General features: G+C 46.2%; 1 protein-coding gene across 2 annotated transcripts in view; it reads left to right on the top strand.

Moving 5' to 3' along the window:
- The first annotated feature begins 1539 nt into the window (after positions 1–1539).
- LOC120952778 (GAS2-like protein pickled eggs) overlaps positions 1540–20057 on the top strand; it is a 34578-nt gene continuing 16060 nt past the window's right edge. Inside the window, exons 1-3 of one of the 2 annotated variants that reach the window (XM_049607899.1) lie at positions 1540–1654; positions 3969–4597; positions 14789–15182. In XM_049607899.1, the coding sequence (XP_049463856.1) occupies positions 15009–15182 (174 nt within the window). In that variant the 5' untranslated portion in view covers positions 1540–1654; positions 3969–4597; positions 14789–15008. Of the gene's footprint in view, positions 1655–3922; positions 4598–14788; positions 15183–20057 lie in introns of both variants that reach the window. The other variant, XM_040372271.2, reaches the window with a different exon arrangement.

The raw sequence follows: 20057 nt of genomic DNA, 5'->3' as shown, positions 1-20057 counted from the left end.
TTTGCTTTGTACACAATTATGTTCGTTTTAATGTGCAGTGCACGAGAAGGTCTTAAAAAGTGGAGTGTTCATTTGTGTGTAAAATAAAATAAAAAGATCTTGAAAACTGTAAGGTTATATATAGATACGAGCCTTATTTTAAATGTAAACATAAACACTCCGTTGGCTAAACCTTCCGAGAGGGTTGATTTGTTGTGCACATTACAAGCATTTTGCATGGTTTTTAAATCATTTCGTGAGCTTTAACGCTTCATGCACAGCCCAAACTGCCGACCATTACCGTTAAGTTCTGTCTGTCCCCTGTCGAATCTGTTTATGAATGCAGAAAACTCATTTGCATTCCCCCTTTGGGTGCCGTTTTTACAGCTTCATAATTTTAAAACGTCTCTAAATCCCATAACCCCCAGGTCAGGAAATCGGCGACTGTCGATAAGATGCAATAACAATAAAGAAAGATAAAAGTGCATCCATGCGAACAGGAAAGAAGCACACGCCGGGGCCATTTATATTGTCGCGAGTGTTTTCCTCGTAGTGTGTTCTGTTTTTTTTTATCTTTTTTCGTAATTTTATTTGTTTGCTCAATCCTGTTGCCGCATGACCGGCCTGAGTCATCGCACGCCACAGTTTTCAATGTCATCGGTGACTCCACACACACACACACACGCATAGGAAGTTGCAAGCCGGCATGCGCTGCAATGCAATCCAGTAGGGGGAGGACGGGGGAGGAAGCGAATGAGTTTCGGTGGTTGAGGTGAAGGGTTCCTGCATCCTTCCCCGAAAACGGTATGCGCCCAGGATTCCGTCGATTGTGAGCGAGAGCTCCGTTGCGCGGAGATTGCGCTCGTGTTCGTCCTTCTCCTGCGCATAGGGGTGGTGTACGCACTGTGTAGCCACCGCGGTAGTCGATGCATGCACATTCAGCTACACGATAACAGCATTGCCCAAGGGTGGAAAAGAGTGAACCAGCCTCGACAAGCATGGGTGAGTGAGACACGAAGAGAGTGAAAGGAGAGCGAAAGAGATGGAAAGTGTTTCCAGCTGATGCGTTTCTTGGAAACGCGAGAGACAATTCCAGCTCGACGAGGAAAGAGAGAGAGAGAGAGAGAGAGAAAGAGTTTCTACAGGGTTAGATGAAAAAAGTGTATCGTATTTGTACGTTTTTTAATAGAATTTGATGGTTTTTTTGAATTGTCAACAGTGCCAGCAGCAAAACTTCACATAAACGATAAATAAAATACAAATTGCTATACCTGAAATTGAAACCTAAAGCAATATATCAAACAGTGAACAAGAAACCCTGTAACAAAAACACTCTTCTCTCAAAACTGCTCTCTCTCTCTCTCTCTCTCTCTCTCTCTCTCTCTCTCTCTCTCTCTCTCTCTCAGTTCCTTCTCATACGCATGCATGCAATCCACACAAAAAAGTGCGTAAAAGAACGAGCAGCAGCAGCATCAGGGCCGGTGTGAGAGCGCACAAAAGAGAGAAAGACAGAGCGAGAGAGAGAAAGAAAAAGAGCGAACTTGCGGGCGAACGGCAAACACCGAGCACGTACATAATGTACACTTTTCGATTCGTCCGCGCTTAATTCACTCGTACACCCGCGACGATTCGGACGCGCGTTTTGTGCTCGCACGGGTACCACACACCACAACGGGTAAGGAGCAAAACTTCAGGCTCACGGAACGCGTGTAGCCCTTATCCGTGCATCACCGTGCGTGACCGTGTGACAGCTGCGATTGCGCGACTTCCTACCACCGTGTATATCTATGTTTCTGTGTGTATGTGTGCATGTGTTTGTGTGTTTTCCTCTTCCAGACTGGTGTGTCCAATATTTTTCATGCGGTCGTTCCCAGTCCCCATGTGTGTATATGTGCGTCGACGGTAGAACCAAAAGTGCTAGAACGGCGTGTTGGCGTGTTTGTGTGTGCAGTGATTTGTTTGGTTCGGTGTAGGAGGAGCTGCTACTAAGCCGATGTTTAGAGGATCGCTTTTCCCCATCGCACAGCAACTGTTTCCCGGTCCCCTTTTTCCACCTGCCGAAGAGGTTCCCATGTGTGCGTGTATGCTCCCCCGTTCTTCCAGTGACAGTTGTGACAGTTTGCTCTCGTTGCGCTTTTGGGGTGTATTATGTTTTGCTGGTTCTCCATTTGTTTATGCGGGTCACGGGGAGGGGGTGGTGATAGTTTTCCCGTGCTGGTCTATCAGCAGTAGAAATGGCCGGGTGTCGGTAAATTGTAACATCCTTTTCGGGCCAAATACCTTGCCAATCAGTATTTTTCGTTGGAACATTAAAGTTATCCACAGCAGCAGACTCATTTAAACGGATTAGGCTAGCTCTTCTTACTACATCGAGTTTCTGCTCCCATTAGGCCCACTCTGCTAGTCTTTAGGACATTTTCGGTCAGTTCGATTGTTTATTTGGGTAGAGCTTTGGATATTATGCCCCGAGGCTAGTAGGCCTTGGAAGCTGTTTGTTTGGTTCGCTGTGGTTGAACGAAATCATTGTTTTCCCCTTCCTACAATAAACGTTAAATTGGACAAACACAACCCTCCAGGCAATTTGCCTCCCAAGCACAGTGCCGCGAGGGAAAATGTGTGTTTCTTTGAAATTTCTTTTGGTTAGGTCTGCAATAGCCGTTTGTGCCAAGAACACTGACAAACTTATTAGATCCTGTACTAGTGCGTGTGGATTCGCATATCTATATACATATATATGTGTGTATGTGTTAATGTGTTTGTGTGAATGATGTTCTATGGTAGACACATCCTATTTGAAGGAAAACACCCCTTTTTTGCTTGAGAAAAGCCTGGTATGTGGAATAGAACTGGAATCGGACTGCAAAAATCTTCCTGAACCGGACCACCCTGCACCTTCGGCAGGGCTCCAAAAGATTGGTTTTCACTCACGATTTTCTTTTTTCCCACACTTTTCTCACCTCTGCTGCCGTGGTTTTCCGTCCAGGCCGGGCGTAGAAGGGCAGCGTTTCGGCAAAGTGTTATTGTTGTTGTTTTTTTTCGTTTCTTCCTATCGAGCTCGAGTGGTACGGTCACGACGCTGGTGGAGCATTGCAGACTCCACCACACACGACGACGGTGCCGACGAATGGATACGATAGGATTGGGAGATGTGGCGGAAAGTGAGAGTATGGCAGTACATATGGATGAGGGTGAGACACGGTGGAGACCGGGCACGATCGCGGGTGTCACAAGATAGTGTCATTTTGTGGCTTTTCGTTGTTCTGCCATTTGTTTTGCTCGTTCGGTATCGCTTTGTCTAGTTTTTGGCCTCTTCTTCCCGTGCCGTATTTCTCTGTCTCTGTCTCTCTCTCTATCTCTGTTTCTCTCCGCGCCCCGCCGCCCTTTTTGGTGGGGAATGGGTTGAAGGACACTGGGGAGTAGAGGAAAAACATAACGCCATGTTAGAGACGATCTCATTTGCCACCCAGAGCGAACGAACAACACCGCAAACTCCGTGGGCATGCCACAGACACAGACAGACAGGGCGAGAGAGAGCGAGCGCACTTCAACGAGTTTTATTCGATGGCTTTTAAAACTGCGGCAGCTCTTTGTATTTTGCATGTGAACTATGAGTTTTGTGAAGATCTTAAATATTAGATAAAATAACGCCTTTAAATGTGTCTATCTTTCTGTTAAAGTTACTGATGCGTTTTTGGGCTGTTAGGTTTCGGCTGGTCTCCGGGGAGCAGCACGTTTCCTGCTTCGAAATTTCGTTTTGATTTTCTCTTGTTGGTGCTGTCTTCATCAGAACCCCACCAAGGGAACCATGTGTTGCAAATGTGTCTGACTATTAAAAAAAATCTATTCCTCAATGTCTGTCAGGAAAATGCTTCTGATTACAAAATTCGTATTTCTAGTCATATCAGTGAGCATTACCCTTTCATATCCGATGCGTCTTTTGCAGTGACAGTTTTCCTTCAATGCTTTGTTGTTCCACCTTATCCTTGCAGCGTGATGAGATAAAACAATAGAATTCCTCCTGCCAATGTAGCTGACTGACAAAACAGCGAGTCAACAGCTCATTTCATCTTCCACATCTTCCGACGATGCAACTACATTCAGTGACAGTTTTATACCCTCCGGTGGTGAAATAGTGAAACAACAAAACGAAAAAAAAAAACAAAAAAAAAATAAACCCAAGTGCAAACTCTAGTGCAAATACCGACTACGTAAAGCCTACTGAGAGCGCGTTGCCAACAGCAGGGCAGCACGAGCACGACGAAAAAAAACGCTCTGCGAAACTGTGCGGCAGTTTCCAGCATGATATCCTTTACGATCAAACCAGCACTGGAAGGCGTTAGAACGACGACAGACGGACGTGTGAAGAACGTGCCAACAGCGGTCGCAGTGAAACCGGAAGCAGCAGCAGCAGCAGTCGCACTGTAGTGAGCGGCAGAGAAAGTAATAAAACAATCTACCAAACGCAATCCGAGGGAAGAAAAAAAGGGAAAGAGTTCTGTCTGTCTGCAGCGAGACGAGCGTAGGAAGAGCAAAACCCATCAACTAGCGAAGAAGCAGCAGAACAAGAAAGGGCAACGTTCCACCAGCTCCACGCCAGCGAGAGAACGGAAATCATTCGGTATGTATTCAACCAATGCGCACACACACACACACATCAGCTTATGTCATAATCTGCATATTGAACCCATGTTCTTTCTTCTGTTGGTTTTGTCACTTCTTGGTTTGTTACTTGTGTTATTTCTTTAAACTAACCCATCTTTTTTTGTTGTTGCTTGCCTTATCCTCCATTCCGGCGGAGTCCACACTTTGTGGTGGTGTTTTTCAATCCCGTACACCATTCCATCCGTTTCCGGTTCGAACGTTCACCAGCGGGAAAGGTGAACACTGTCGGGGCTTACGGGGCACACAGGCGTATGTTTTCCCTTTCGCGGTGCTCTCTTTGTTCTCGCCCAAGGAGAACCTCCCGATCTGAGAAGGATCCCGGGCCGGGGTTCCGACGGCCAACGGCGGCTTATCATCGTTGGCCAAGCCACATTGATTGCGTTGTGTTGTTGGAAAGAAGAAAGAAAAAAAAGGCACTGTTTTGTTTGACTTGTTGCTCGTTACGCACAGCGAACGCGTGCTCTGATACGCAACTATCGCTAGCTCGATGCGACAACACCCACCACACGCGTACTCACAACGCTTAGAAACGATATTTATTGTCCCATTGGTGCAAATGGGAAGGGACTATATAGTTGCAGAACGGCCTGATAACAGTGGCCAGTTTTACACAGTTGTGTAGACTACCCAGCTGAATGTACGTTGTGTTGCTCTCCCTGCACGCCTTGCCTGTTGGATGAGGTAACGCAGGCGATAGATTTTGATAAGCCACCGAAGGGTACAGATTCGGAATCAATATTGCCTTACAGTGGTGATGGTTTATTAGTTTGGCCTTTATTTAATTTTCCCCCTTATTACTGTTGTGAAGTTGGCTGCAATGGACAGGTTATTAGAAAAATGTTGTTTAATGAAATTAAACGTCTGCCAGTAAATTTGTAATAAAACTTTAAAGGGAAGATTTTTAAAATATTTAATACTTCGTAAGCTAAACATGACTAACGTCGTTTAAGTTATGCTCCTTCGCTTTTTGAATTATTTGCTGTTTCGAAGCTGTTTCGCTTGAATAACTTCTAACATTTCTTTAAAGCTTAGCATGGGACGCCTATAAAGCCCTGTTAATTTTATTCTGTTATTTTGTCTTCATGGCTCAAACGTGACTAAACTATTCGTCCGTCTTTCTCTGTTTTATTTTCTCTACCCTGCCACATTTCACGACCAATTCATTTCATTCTGACGCGTGTCTGGGGCCATTTTTATGCCCTTCGACTGTGCCCAACCACAGTCCCAAGAGCTGCTGCACCTTACGGTGTGCTGCAGGACGCAAAATTTTAATTCGAAATAGCTTTTTGCAATTATTTCGTCAACGCTAAATTGCTAACCATCACTAATGGTCTACCAAATGCGAAAGATAAGGCACGAGATACTAAAACAACACGCAAACGCGACCGTAAGTGTTCAAGGGTGTTGTAGTAACCGTTCGAAACGACGCTCATCGATCATCGAACAGTAGCGTCCGTTCGGAAAGCACAGCAGAGAGATAGAGAGAGAGAGAGAGTCCACATTTCCTTTCGGAAAGTTAAATGGTCACCGAACCGAACGGAACGAAGCAAAAAGCCATTCTTCCCCGTCTAGACAGGAAGAAGAAATAAAATCAATACTCTGCGGGCTCCGGGAGGATTGAAAATCCCGCGCACAAACCCACCCACCCTTCTAACCAGTATTGTGAACTTTGGCCAAAGCGCTTTGAAAGGTGTACCACGGTGATATGGTGGAAAAGCCCTCGCAAAGCGGTTGGAACATTTCGCGGGTGTTCGCGGCGCCGTAGTGGAAACCCTTCGTGAGCGCTCCCCCCCCCCCCCCTCCACTCCCATCCCTCCCAGAGTTTGTGTCACGTCGCAACGCTGCAACGCGCACCGTTTTCGTCCACTTAAATGGCCGGCGATGCAATCAGCGGCGGTGCTGTTATCATACGCGCCCCACTCACTCACTCACTCACTCACTCACTCGCCAACCGACGACTCATACGGCCAACCGAAGAGATGTCGAAACAAATCAAACACTCCTGCCCAACAAACCCCCTTCGCCCTTTTCCGCAGTTTGTCGCGGCCGCGTCTCGATACTCGGACTGATAGTGGAGATGTTGTGCTGTGCCAGTTCCGCGGGCGGCGCGTAATTTACAAGCCCGTTCAATGTGAGTGAGTGTTGATTGTGTCACCCTCGATGGGGTTGGCCAGCCCCCGGGGGTAAAGGGTGTTTGTATGCGTGTGTGTGTGTGTGTGTGTGTGTGTGGCTGGGGACGGCTACCATAATGCGCTTGCTGTCGTGAAGCGAAAGGAAAGAGAGGCCCATGAGTAATGTGCGATTTATGATAATTTTTTTAAGCTTTGTTGTCCACTCTAAGCTCCGTCTGTGCACACAGCGCTTTGCCTGTGTGCGTTCATTGATTAGCAAAAGTGCAACTGGGCGCTAGCGAGCAACTGGACTGGACGCTGCCGTTTATGCGGCACGGAACCAGCGGCCTGGAACTGTGTCGAATAGTGGCCAGATAGTACGGTCATACGGAAGATAAACTAGGCCACTTTAGGTCGGTCGTGGACGTGTCAGAATTCCGTAAGCACGAATCGATCCGGCGCGACGGTAAATCACAGAAGCTAACGGACACCATTAGCATATGCTTCGGCCGGTTCGCCCAGAAGAAAGCAAATGCGTGAGGGGACGTGGTAGGCATATGGAATTATCATCAATTCTGGTGCATTGCGAGCGGCAGAGATTGTACTCGAATGCTGGGGAATGCTGTATTACGGTCGACGAGTGACGTGTGAATTGAAATTCAAAAGCAACGGATACGAAACGTCCAGTGTGACATGGCCAGCCGAACCTGGTAGTGTGGCATTAAAGTGTATATAAACAATTTGTTAAGCATCACATTGAGTGGGATCAGTTCTTGGCAGTGGGATACTGCCGGTTAACGCAGTAAATTATTATGTGGACCATCACATACCATTGAGAGGTTTTAAGCATAGCGAGACAGGCGTAACAATTTAACTGAAGGAGCTACACGTTTTTTTTTCTTTTTAATTTATCTGAACTGAAAAATTGAGTGAAGATTTCTGTTACACGTGCGGTGAACGTCTTGAGACTATATGGCTCTTAAAACCGATTACTCTTCACTTAATCTTATCGTGAATCGTCGTTAAGGTGGAAGACATTTCCGTGTTTTAAAATAAGACACTTGAACCACTTATCAAGTTCACTGAACCTCAAAGGCTGGGCTGTCGGTTTGGTTCCACTTCAATTTCGGTTAGCAACATGAAGCCAAATATTTGCTTATGAAATGTTTTCGTTTACATCAAAGAAGACTGCATTGTTGATTGTAAATGTAAAAAAAACTGCATCAGTTTTAAATGCGGGCATCATTGATCCTGGGTTTCTTCCCACTGTACTGCAAGCTACGTCAAAATGCTGTTGCAACTTCCGGTTCCCGCCCGGTCGAAAATATTTTTTTATGATCGTGCCGTTCCGTGTGGTTCATAAAAAGCCGAGAACGCAATAAGATGCGAGAAATAGTAACAAAACTGGAAATGTTTGCTCAACTGCAAAAGATCCACAGACACACACACAGGGTTCGTTGAGAGAGCTAATCGTCTATTGCATCGTACTGATTGATGCACCGAGTGAGGATGCTGCATCGCCGAATGCAGACAGGGAAGCGAGAGAGAGAGAAAGAGAGACAGAAAAAACGCAAAACATAACAAATAAACAACAATGCCATTCGGTCAAAGCAATGCCGCCGCCAAGATGATTTGATTGCAGTACTACTATCGGCTTTTGATTCCATTTTCCTCCACTTCACGCACAACCTGCACACTCACTCTCTCTTTCATTCGCTGAACGGAGTGCTTTCATGTGTGAGCCGCCGCCGCCGCCGCCGCTGCCGGCCAATTTTCACGTTGACTCATTCAACGTTTACTTTGCCCGTGGCTTTGTGCCGTGCGCGCGCGCGCTCTGACCTTGATGATGGAATTTTTTAATCAAGCTTCCGCGTATGGGGCGTCGCGGGATGCCTACCGTTGGCGGCTGGTACCATTGGCTGCCACCATTGATTGCTCCGAACCCGAGGACCTGCCGGCAATAAAATACCGGTTCGTTGATTTTGGTGTTGATTTTAGCCTTTTTGTGTTTGGAAGATTGTTTTTTTTTTGTTTTTGCTATTACACTGGCACAGACCGTGAATTCGTTTTTTTTCTGATAACTGAAACGGCCTTTTTCCAATGCCACTTTATCAATGGAGTACGGTGGTAATCCTTTCAAATTGAAAACTCCCCGTTCCACAATCGTTTGTTTGTTTTTAATTTTTAGCACAGTTACGATATAAACACTTAACCGCTAGTCCAAAATCTCGCACCACAATATCGGCTTGAACCGCTTTGAAGGTTACAAACTTTGAAAACGTGTGCACATTGTCCCATGGCGCCTTACGCAGTACCCATGCACTTTTCGAGTTATCTATTGCATAAAGTTGCATCCGCCGTGTTGCCGTGTTGCAAAAGTCCAGCCAAGCAATCGCTATAGCCGAGCGATTGGGCGCAGTCACGCAGACCAAGAAACGCGCAGGCACTGACCGTGAAAGAATTGCTTAAAAACAAACGATGGCAAATGCGAATTAATTTCATCCATTTCCTTTGCGGCTCTTAATCTGTGCCGTTTGCCACCTTTGTCACACACACACACATAAATATGTACCATGGTTCACTGGTTCGCCGTGTAATTTATTATGGTTGACATGTTTTTCCTTCGTTTCTGTGGATTGTTTATTTTCCGGTTGCGCAATCAATGCGCAATATTCTTTTAAAATAGCGAACTTGGAAAAAGGATGCGATGCTTTTAAAGGCGAAGGACATTTTTTTTAATTGCAATAACCTCTTGCTTGTATTTGAATTGAAAAAAGTTGGTACAAAAATGGTGAGGAATTAAAGTTTTTGAAGATATATTATTTTAAAGCGATTTTTACTCATTATATTAACATTCAGTTTATATTAATATAAGTTAACAGTTCAGCAAAAGAAAGAACTTTTTCCAATTAACCGTAGCATAATTGATTGTTGACATCAATGTTGTTTAATGAATAATTATGAATTATTTTAAATGATTTAATGATAATTAAAGGAAATAATGTAACTTGTTTCAGCCACTTTCTGTAAGGATCTTGTGTTTGTTTAAAGTCTACCATCAATTTAAGACAAATGGAAACGATTATTAAAAAGTGCTTCACATTGATCATAACACAAGACATAAAAAATAACAAAAGTTCATGCCATTAGTGGATGCAATTTCGGCACCCTTGCTCCCCCCAAAAAAAACACCCTCCCACAGCTTATGGGCCACGTTAAAAAAATAAAATAAACAAAACCACCATCACCAACGAACAGGCCCTACTTTGTTACCATTTTTTATCACCGGCATCATCTTGAAAGATACAGCTTCATTTGTCGCTTCGGCAAATTAGCCTCATGTTAGGCAATGGCTTTCGATCTAGCAATTAGAAGCATAATGAAAACAGCATCAACCCTCACGCGTCCCAGCCAGCAGGCGCAACCGAATGATCGTAATCTAATCATCATCATGTTTTCCCATCCATCTTCCCACATTGCTTCACGCGGCTGCAGTCACGGCATGGCCACGGCACAGCTGCAGCAACGCACTATCTCGGACGCGGTTGAATAACTTGCTACTTGCCTTGGGCTGGCCGCTTTGCTCCCCATCCGAATGCACTGTCGTGTGATGGTAATGGGGTGTTGCGCGTTTCGTGCCATACTCTCTTGGGCGGCGGTCAGCCACTATCGGGGGCCTTTCGGTTCCCTTTCGAACCGTGTTTAATTACCAAAGTTTGTGGTAAGCCCACCGAGGGTTGTTTCGCGTGAAGAAGCGACAAATTGCGGCAAATGTACAGGCTACAGTTGCCTCATTGGGCTTTCGTTTTGAGCGGTTTGCAAAACTGTACGCCCTTTTTTTTTTTTTTTGGCCCGAGTGGGCTGAGTTTATGGAAAGTCAAAAGTAAAGCTCCATACAATAACCTACTTCACAGAAGAGGTAGGAGTTTGCTCCCAGCATTGAAGATGGGTTTATGATGCTTTTGTCTTTTTAGAACAGTAGTTTAAGAGCCACTCAGCTATAGGCGCTCTGCACGCTAATCTGCATTTTTATGGCCGCTTTGTTTCGAATGCTTTCGATTTTTATGGCCTTTCTTCAACGCCCCTTATCGCGTGCAGAGTGTTTTTTTTTTGTCTTCTTGCTAGCACGAGATGTGCTATGCGCACTATGCGCAATATGCGTCATGATTTTATGTAACATTCATGTCACTAGACACTCAGCTCGATCGATCAAACGATGCAATCTGTGACCGGTTCTCGGTAAAGCAGTCATCCATGCGATTTGCTCGCTGGTACGTACGATTGCTGCAATGGGACAACTTTGCTACATGACCTCTACTTTTGCTCCCTTATCATGCAAATGCAACTGTGAAGTCCTACTGCTATGGTTGGCAAAACAGCCCATTTCCCGGATGCATTCATTTGTTATTTATTTTTATTATTTTTATAGCATTTACGCTTCTTGTCCGAATCTCCTAAATCATTTCAATAGCCCCATTGCCCGCTGGATCTCTCTGTTTCGTTCATATTAGCCTTTCAATGTACCAACTACTCAGCCAAATGTTTCTATTCGACAAATTATCAACTATTATCTCATTTCAAATCTATTTGTACTATGCTTGATTGAAGTTGAGTGATTTCAATCGGGTTCGACTCTTATGTTGCACCATTATATTAATTGGTTTTCTATTATGTTTAATTAATTGGAGCCGTTATTTCCACAAATTGAAGCGATTCGTTTCAGCGTAACAAAACATGATTCAATTTTGAAATGACAATTTTAATTTGTTTTGCGGTTTCACTCGCACTAGACACCAACAAACTGCAACCAAACCTCGTGCAGTGGCGTTTATTCTTTTAATGAACTTCGAACTCGTTTCGCGCCCAACAGCCACCCTGGTGAAGCGATCCGAACGACAGCTATGCGGCCACTCCAACGACATCGGCGGCCGCGAAAACCGATCACTAACGGCCAAACCGACGCATGACGCGCGGAGGACGGTATTATCGGTTGCGCCCGCCAGATTAGCGCAGCCACGTGTGCGGGGGAGGAATGCTAAGGGGGGAGCCGTCAAAACATAACGCGCGCGCCGGTACGCACACGGAATCCCGCCACGAAGGTGGAAGGTTGAGTGACCTCATTTCTATACAGCGTCTGTCTCACTCTCATTAAGCACGCCGGGTTTCGCCAACCTGATGGAGTCGGTCTTACCGTCCGGCCGAACGGAATGCTACTGGCTGCTGGCCCGGCCAGATCGCGCACCGTGCCGAAATGCGGTCACTTTTCGGTGTAATGTTTGAGCAAAGGGGGGGGGGGGGCGCCGTGTTGTGCCGCTGTGTGGGTACGCTGCGGGTTTTTTTCATTAATTTGCAAACTCCCCCTTTCAAACGCAACCCCGGACACGTCACCGGTGTGGCATTTTTGGCTTCGGTTGGCGATTTTGAAGCCGGCAGGATTGGGAGGCGGGCGAGCGTGCGCGTGTGCTCTGGCGGTCGGGGACCGTAAGCCGTAAGCTATTACTTATTTCGTCATTTAAATTTCTCGATTGCAATAAGAATAATCAGTGGGTACCGAAAGGGGACGAACGTGGGAAATGAGTGAGCGTGTGGTGTGGCAGTGGTTTGCGGGAACAGTGACACGAACGACTGGCTCGGTAGTCGTTAGACAGTAGGGCTCGAAAATGGGCCCACTATTGGCATCTCAAGTGGAACCATTGTTGTTTGCTGTCCATTTTTTTCCTCTTCCTTCCCGAGCGGAGCAAAGGTCTTTGACATCAATCATGGGATTGCATGGTAATGTGCATGCTTTATCTTGTACGCTTGCCAAAAAAACCTCCTTCCAGTCTTTAACATTCCGCATGTTTCCAAACGCTTTGCCAAAACTTCAGCTCCGCAACTTTTGTCTCACTTCGTAACACGCCACAAGCAGGGGCCGGTCGCGCGAAAGCTTTGTTGGCGGGCTGTGCGTTATTTTTATTTTCTTTTATTGCCTCTCTGTGTTCAAAGTAGTGTGAAGTTGTAAAACTGTGTAAAGGCACGGGACGAAAACCGTCAAATAGATATTCATTCCCCATGTGGGAACTGTGTCAAGCGAGGTGACGGTGGGTGAGAAATTGCCGAATTTTAAAGAGCAGCTTTACTACGCCCGATTACACCCGGAATACATTTGAATAGAGTGATTTTTTGGTGGCAGATTTGTTAAACATCGCCCAGCGAGACAAAAGCGACAAGATGCGCGAACAAAGCGAATGAATCAATTTGGCGAGTCGGAATTATGCAACGTTTTCACCCGCGAACACATTCGGATGAGGTACAACAACAACAATACAATAAATCATCGATATTTGGGAGACTTCAAAAGTGTTTGGGATAAATGTTGCCAAATATTTGACCATTCCACAGGTTAAATGGCTATTTTGAAAGGAATATGACACGACACGAGAGGTTGGGAGGCAGAACCCCATTCCTGAAACGACGCATTAGCTATGCAAGTAGCACTCAAGAGGTTAAGCAATTTGTCAAACGTTTTGGTTTCAATCTGATGAAATATGCAATCCTTACATATTTTTCTTAATTTTGTTCATAATTTGTTTGAATTAATCAATCAAACTGAAGGCCCTAGGTGGGCAAATATTAAAATTGAACCTAAAATATCTAAATCAATGTTAATACGCCATTCCGTTTGCTTATCCAGCAATTTGTTTAAGCTAATTGAATGATTTTACCCTGAGCTTATAATTATATTTACGAACCTGTTCGGCAAGACACCACCCCGGCAAAGCACAACTTGGGCAAGATTACGGCGTAAACGGTGTGAACTTGAATTCCGGGTTTACCGCAGGCCGAAACAAATTGGTTTAAAGTTTCCCCCAACAAATTACAACTCCGATACTTCGTGTTGTTTTATGTCACTCCACTCGTCACGCTCAGCCTTCCCGCGTATTTCTGGCTTTTGTTTCTGTTTTGGTATCTTTATTTTCCTTCGTGTGCCCCAAAGGGAATCGCTTATTATCTCAGTCGATTTAACATCTCTTAAGAGGGTAATCACGGGCTGGTTTTGTGTTAGCAAGGGAAGCAAGGGGAAAAGGAATATGAGGTGGGCGCGATACCTCTATTAGCGGATCATTTGTTGCCCTCACGGTTACCTCGCTCCCGCATCGTGACGGTTACCCCGCAAGTGCATCTGTTGGACGTGTACGTTTCATCCGTCTGCCAACCAGTCGGCCAGTGCATTACATTCTCATCTCACCTGGCAGAGCACCACACGTAACATGAAACCCGGCACGAAATTCGACACGCCGGCAAAACATCGAAAAGATCCTTTGGCACCTTCGCCCAGCTGTGTAACGTAAGGGGAGGATCAGACCGTGCATGCACACGATCGCACGACTAGAGGGCGGCAGAAGGCGAAAGAGAGACAGAGAGAAAGGCCTGATGGGGTGAAGAAAGCGGTCCCCGATGCGGTCACGTTAAACATCGTACTTCCAATTAACCTACCGGCGGCGCTATCGCATTACCGTCATTCATCGTTTTATTTCTGTCTTCTGTTTGGGCCGAGTTCTTCCCTAGTCTGGATTTGGTTTGGTGGCTTCCTTTCGTTTGTGTCGCTTTCGCCTTCGCCGGCCCCGCAGTTCGGTACTTGTTCTTGACTATCTTTTCACTTTTGCTCTAGGTTTGGCTTTTCCTGTTGCTTTGTTATGCTCATTTTAGTAGTGTGGCCTTAACATTCGTTTCACTTTTCCTTTTCATGTTTCATTGCTCTTTTTTGGGACTTGATTTTGAAGCCTTAGGCGGGAGACGCTAAATGAGAGGGAGTTACTGTGAAGCGTGTCTGTTTTGTTAATTATCAAGTTCAATCGGTAACAGAGTTAATTTGAGAATTTTCCAATTTATCACTCTTGCTCTCCCTCTCCGTTGAGAATTCGAGCGTGATTAACAATCTGATTAGCTATGAGCGGAAAAAACAGCATCTTCTGAAACGCGCGCCTCCTCATCCAATTAACGTATGGTTTCTAAACGTGTTTAATTAACTTTCGATTTCACTGTTCTCATTCCAGATTTTCTCTCGATGAAAATCCAATCGATAAACGAACGGAAAAGGCCTGTCAGCGCCTAAGGAGAGTACCAGGTTTCCAACCAAGCATTTTGGTGGACCATTATATCACACCATAGACAATAAACTAGTCAACTAAACTTGCAACGAAAGTTGAAAACGTTCCCTGAAAAGGACGTTAAACGACAGTTTGCGAAAGAAGCCGAAGCACCCAAACAGCAAAAATGAACACCGTACTGCTAGAATCCCGGCCGTACCGGCCGTTCAAATCGAGCGAGGAGTATCTGTACGCGATGCGCGAAGATTTGGCCGAATGGCTCAACACGATGTATCCGGACCTGCGCATCAACGTGGAAAACTTTATGGACCGACTGGATACGGGCGTTGCACTGTGCAAGGTAAGTTTAGGTTACGCGGAGTTGATTCATTCATAAATGTTGCCAATGCCGATGGTAGCAACAACTTGTAGCTTGTAGCGGAATACGGTCGACGCATCTCTTACACGCCTGCTAGCGTGCGCGTGTAATATTTCTCACAGATTTGGGCTTGTGGCACAGATTGAAGTTTCCATTGTGTAAGCATTTACGGCTACTACTGTCCGGCTGTGGTTTGTTATTTTTATTCACTACCCGTGCGGTCCTTCTTTGCTAATCCAGCAAAAGTTATAAAATTGCAAAGCCGGCTAAAGAGCAGTGCTATAAATTTTGTAATTTATGTATATAATCAATGCAGTCATCACTATTTAAGGTTAAACCAGATTGATGCATTGTCCTTGCGTAAAGTTGCTTCGGTGACCTATTTAAGTTGATTTTTAGCCGTTGCCCTTGAGAATATTTGTCGTAGAATTATGTTAATTTTTTATTATTGCCTGGAATCTTGTTGTAGTAGAATTTATTGTGCCACTTTATGTCAAGTGGTTCGAATATATTGCATATGTTTTTTGTTTTTCTTTTTTAACACGTTTTAAGAATATAATTGTTTCTACATCGCCAAACGTAATTGATGTAATCTACAAATGTATATCTTAAACTGTGTAGAATTGATATGTACAGCAAATAAAATTGCCTTACAAGCGTGTCGCCATTGGAAACTTTCCAAAACCTAACCCTTGTTTGAAGCTTTCAAAATAAAACAATTGATCACCACCCTACGCGTGTTAACGTGATCAGTAACCTTGCATCAATTAATTGTCCACACCCCGCGAAGAAGAAATCCTAACCCTCATATGCATACTTTCACGGCTCGTTGGAAACCATTTGCCTTGACGACTCCTTGACTCTGGTAGTGGGGTAGTGAGGTGAGAGGATGGAGTGTTTGAGTCGTTTCATTTATGGAATGCATCTCGGCCCCATCCAATGCATTTGTACACTCTCCAGCTCACTCGGCCTCAGGCGAGGGGATAACCGTTTGGAATTTGTCACCCGTACAATCCGTTCCGAAAATTGTCGTCTCCATTAGTAACCGGTTGGCATGCGGAATCTTCCGGAACGGCGTTGAATGGTTTGGAGTTCTGATTGTTTTAATTAAAACGTTGCATTTGCTGCTGTTGCTGCGCCGTACTCATTAACACCAATTAACTCGTGAAGATGACTCGAGCGGAGCTCGAAAAAACGAAAACAAAAACAAATATCGTCCCGAGTTGGGTCTGTCTGGTCTCCGTCCAAGGCCCAGCAGACGCACAAACGTTGGCATTCCGTCGCATTCCGTAAATCAGCGCCCACACGCGCACCCGAGCGATTTGTAGTAAGTATTGTTCCAATTTTCTGTCCACCGGGCCTCGAGGGGCGAGACACCATGAGATCCGGGAGGCGGCTGACTTACTGGGGGCGCGGGAATGTACGTGTATGCCCTCGCATTTTGTCTGCTAAATTCTGGGTAGAAACTGGTTTTTACCATATTCTGCTGGTTGGGGTTGACTTTAAATACTACAAATTGACATTTGGTTTCAACTTTCCGTTTAGGGACCGTTTCTATTAGGGAACAGATTGTGGGATATCATTTTCGATAGTTGCCGATAGCTTGATCTCGCCAAGGGGTTGCAATTTAATGTATTCTTTTGAACACAAACTCAACATTTTCGACCGGTGGTTCCACAAAGTCTAACAAGTCCCACGCGTAAACTTATCGGATATTGTTGGTGCAACGTATCGTCGTCCTATCAATGGACAGTTTCTTCGGCAACGGCCAAACAATACTTCGTGCCAGCGACCGCTGGGTTGCCTTTCTTTTCCCTGCGGCCTTATTAGAATCGCCTGTCAAGGTTTTCTTCCCCCTTTTGTGTTTCCCTGAGGCGCGCCGGTACGTTGATCTTTGCGCTGTCCGGGTGCGGAAGAGTCTTCTCCCAGCGCCGCCGGTGTGTGCGATCTGGCGCCGCATATCACTCCTCGAGACCTTGTCGCCTTGTTGGTGTACACACAGAAGGTCACCCGGAGGAGAGCCATGCCGCCACACCGCAAGCATACCTGCCCGATGCTGGATAAGGAAATTGCCACTCGAACCTGCCGCTCGCGCTGTGCTGCAAACACACAGCCGGGACCCATCCGCGACCATGATCTGCAAATGATGACGACCTGCTGCTACACACGGCAACTGCGCCTCGGCGACGAAACAACCACCGCGCGCTGCCGATAGGCGACGACAACGACGACCTGTTGAATCACACCGGTGGGGCTCTATCGCCGGTCGCCGTTGATTGGGCCGACGTTCCTCACGCACGCGGTGTGCTCCTTATTTGGCGGGAATCTCGGTTCTGTTTTTGTTGCGGTTGTTTGCGAGATCCTACGTGATACGTGTACGCGGGTAGAGATTCGTGCCACTGCTTCCTCGAGCCAAAACGAGGAGGAAAAAAATGAATGACTCTTGTTAAACTAACAACAACAAAAACAGAAAACGAACATCAAACACACAACATGAAAATAGGAAGTGGTGTAGCGCACGGGGTGGTCGTCTAGCAGAGAAGGAACGTGTAGAAACGACATGTGATAGGAGGGACGTGATGCGTGCATTGCTCTAAATACGTCGTCACGCTGGCGGGCCAGAACTAGAACCACCGGGTAGTGCCGTGAGCGTGGCGTGCCTACGCCTTCAAAGTGCAAAGGGCAGGACAAGCGCTGCGAAAGTGTTCGTTGCTCGCGGTTGAACGATCGTGGCGCAAAATAGAAACCCATTATTGCACACAAAAAAAAAAAGAAACTCTCACACACACCGGTGCGTGGTGCATTCCCCTAATCGTCACCCGCGCGCTGCTCCACCGAGTTGAGAGGATGCGGAAGTGTGTACCGCTCACGTCCCTGGTTTGATGTGATCGCCGCAGCAGCAGCAGCAGCAGCAGCAGCAGAGGCTAGTTGCAACGATCAAATGCGGCCAGCATGAAAGAATGGGGCGTTGATGGTGGTGATGCTAGGGAACGCATTTCACCGACCGGTAGGGAGTAATGATGGGAACTCCCCTAAAAATAGTCCCTCGAATTTGTGGCACCAGCGCGGGCCGTCCTCACAATCATCTGACACGTCGTCTCCCTTGCCGCCGTAATGTTCTTACCACGGGCGTGTTTGATACGGGCAGTAGCGCAGCATTGCATTCTGATGCTCTCGCACGGTGCCGCCGGATTTAATGGCAAGTTGTTTCATTTTGTTTTTAAACCTACGTCCGGGACCCACGTGCTCCTCCTCCCTTCTCGATGCCCGCGTGCCCATGGACGGAAGGATTACCTCCGGCGTGAAAGAACGACGACGACGACGACGATGACTACAAATGGGGAATGAGAATTTATTTAGAACAACTGGCACAACATAGCATACGACACACACACACACACAAACTCATGCCACCAGCATTATCGGGCCAGGAGGGTGCAGCTGAAAGGCCAACTTGCTCCATCACAGAGAAAAAAGAAAAAAAGAAATCCAACAACCAGCTCAACACAAAAAACGGTTGCTGGGCGTATGCTGCACACAAGGGTTCTAGCGCTTGGGAGGTTTCACTTTTCATATGCACCATAGACCACACAGACACACATACACTGAAAGTTCCTTCACACTTCAAACTCGCCCCCTTCGCCTCCACTACCTTGCCAGTTATGCTATGCGGGTGCCACTATACACCGTCGGCCGTCTTTCTCAGCGGCTCAACGTCAAAACTAAACGGGACACACACACACGCACATAACTAGTTCCTGCGAAAGGGCGGAATAAATTGGGTTGTCGGTCGATGGTTGCCTTTTTAGAAGGGGGGTTTTTTGAATTGGCTGCAATTGAACGCTTTATGAGCTCGTGAATGCGCCTCTCGAGTGGGTGAGATGGGCCGGCGCGGGAAATGGCTTGAATAATCGCTTATCAACCGGGGCGGCAAGCGGCAAGGATGGAATGCAGCTACGGTGGCGGCACTGTTGCTGGGGCACAGTCTACTGACGTTTCGCTGCAGTGAAGCGGGCCATACCTGTCCCCGGCCCCATCCCGCGTCTGTGCGGGCTGTAAGATTCGGAAGGATTAGCGTGAGGCATGCAATCTATTTGGTGGAACAGAATTTAGGGGGAAGTGTGATTTATTTTTAACTGTACGTTCTGTTCCCGCCGTGCGTCGTTAGAGTTTGCCTCAACTCTTTTTGGATCGAAATTGCGTTTATGTTTAACATGAATGAAAAATGGTGTTCTAACAAAATTTAACATCGGTTTGGCCGACGCCCTCGAATTTGGATAGAAATTAAAATTTTACGAATATTGCGTGCTTTCGAACTGCATATTGAATTTCCACTGTTCTGTGAGTAACTCTTAATAGAATTTGTTATCATTTCTTAATTTTTAAAAGTTTTTAAGTTTATTTCTTTTCCCAACCACGTCGAGTCTGCGCTTCCTTGTCAGCGCACCTTCGGTGTGGTCCATTTATCAATCACAAGCCCGCGCGCGCCATTTTTGGTCACCGAGGCCGCGCGCAGGTTCGGCAGCGACGTTACCCCCAGATTGTGTTGCTGCTGCTCACCCACTCGCGAGGTTATTGGTGATTGCTTCGAACATGCACACGCGGGTTCCTTGAACTTTTGGGCACGACAAAACAACGCACACGCGGGCATGCCAGTCGGATTGTTGGGGCATGGGGCTGCTCTGGGTGGATTGGACGTTTAGTGTCAGTACAATTAAATTGAAGGAATTTTAATGCCCCCGATTTGGAACGATTTCATTCATTAGATATATCTCTGCTGCCACGAAATCCACGAGGACACACGCTCGTGTGTACCTAATGTGCGGTTTTGGCATTTTTTGGCCGTGTTTGTTCCAG

The sequence above is a fragment of the Anopheles coluzzii genome, chromosome 2, assembly GCF_943734685.1.
Source record: "Anopheles coluzzii chromosome 2, AcolN3, whole genome shotgun sequence".
Taxonomy (NCBI): domain Eukaryota; kingdom Metazoa; phylum Arthropoda; class Insecta; order Diptera; family Culicidae; genus Anopheles; species Anopheles coluzzii.
Note: the sequence above shows the minus strand (reverse complement) of the source record. Positions and strands in the feature narration are given on the sequence as shown.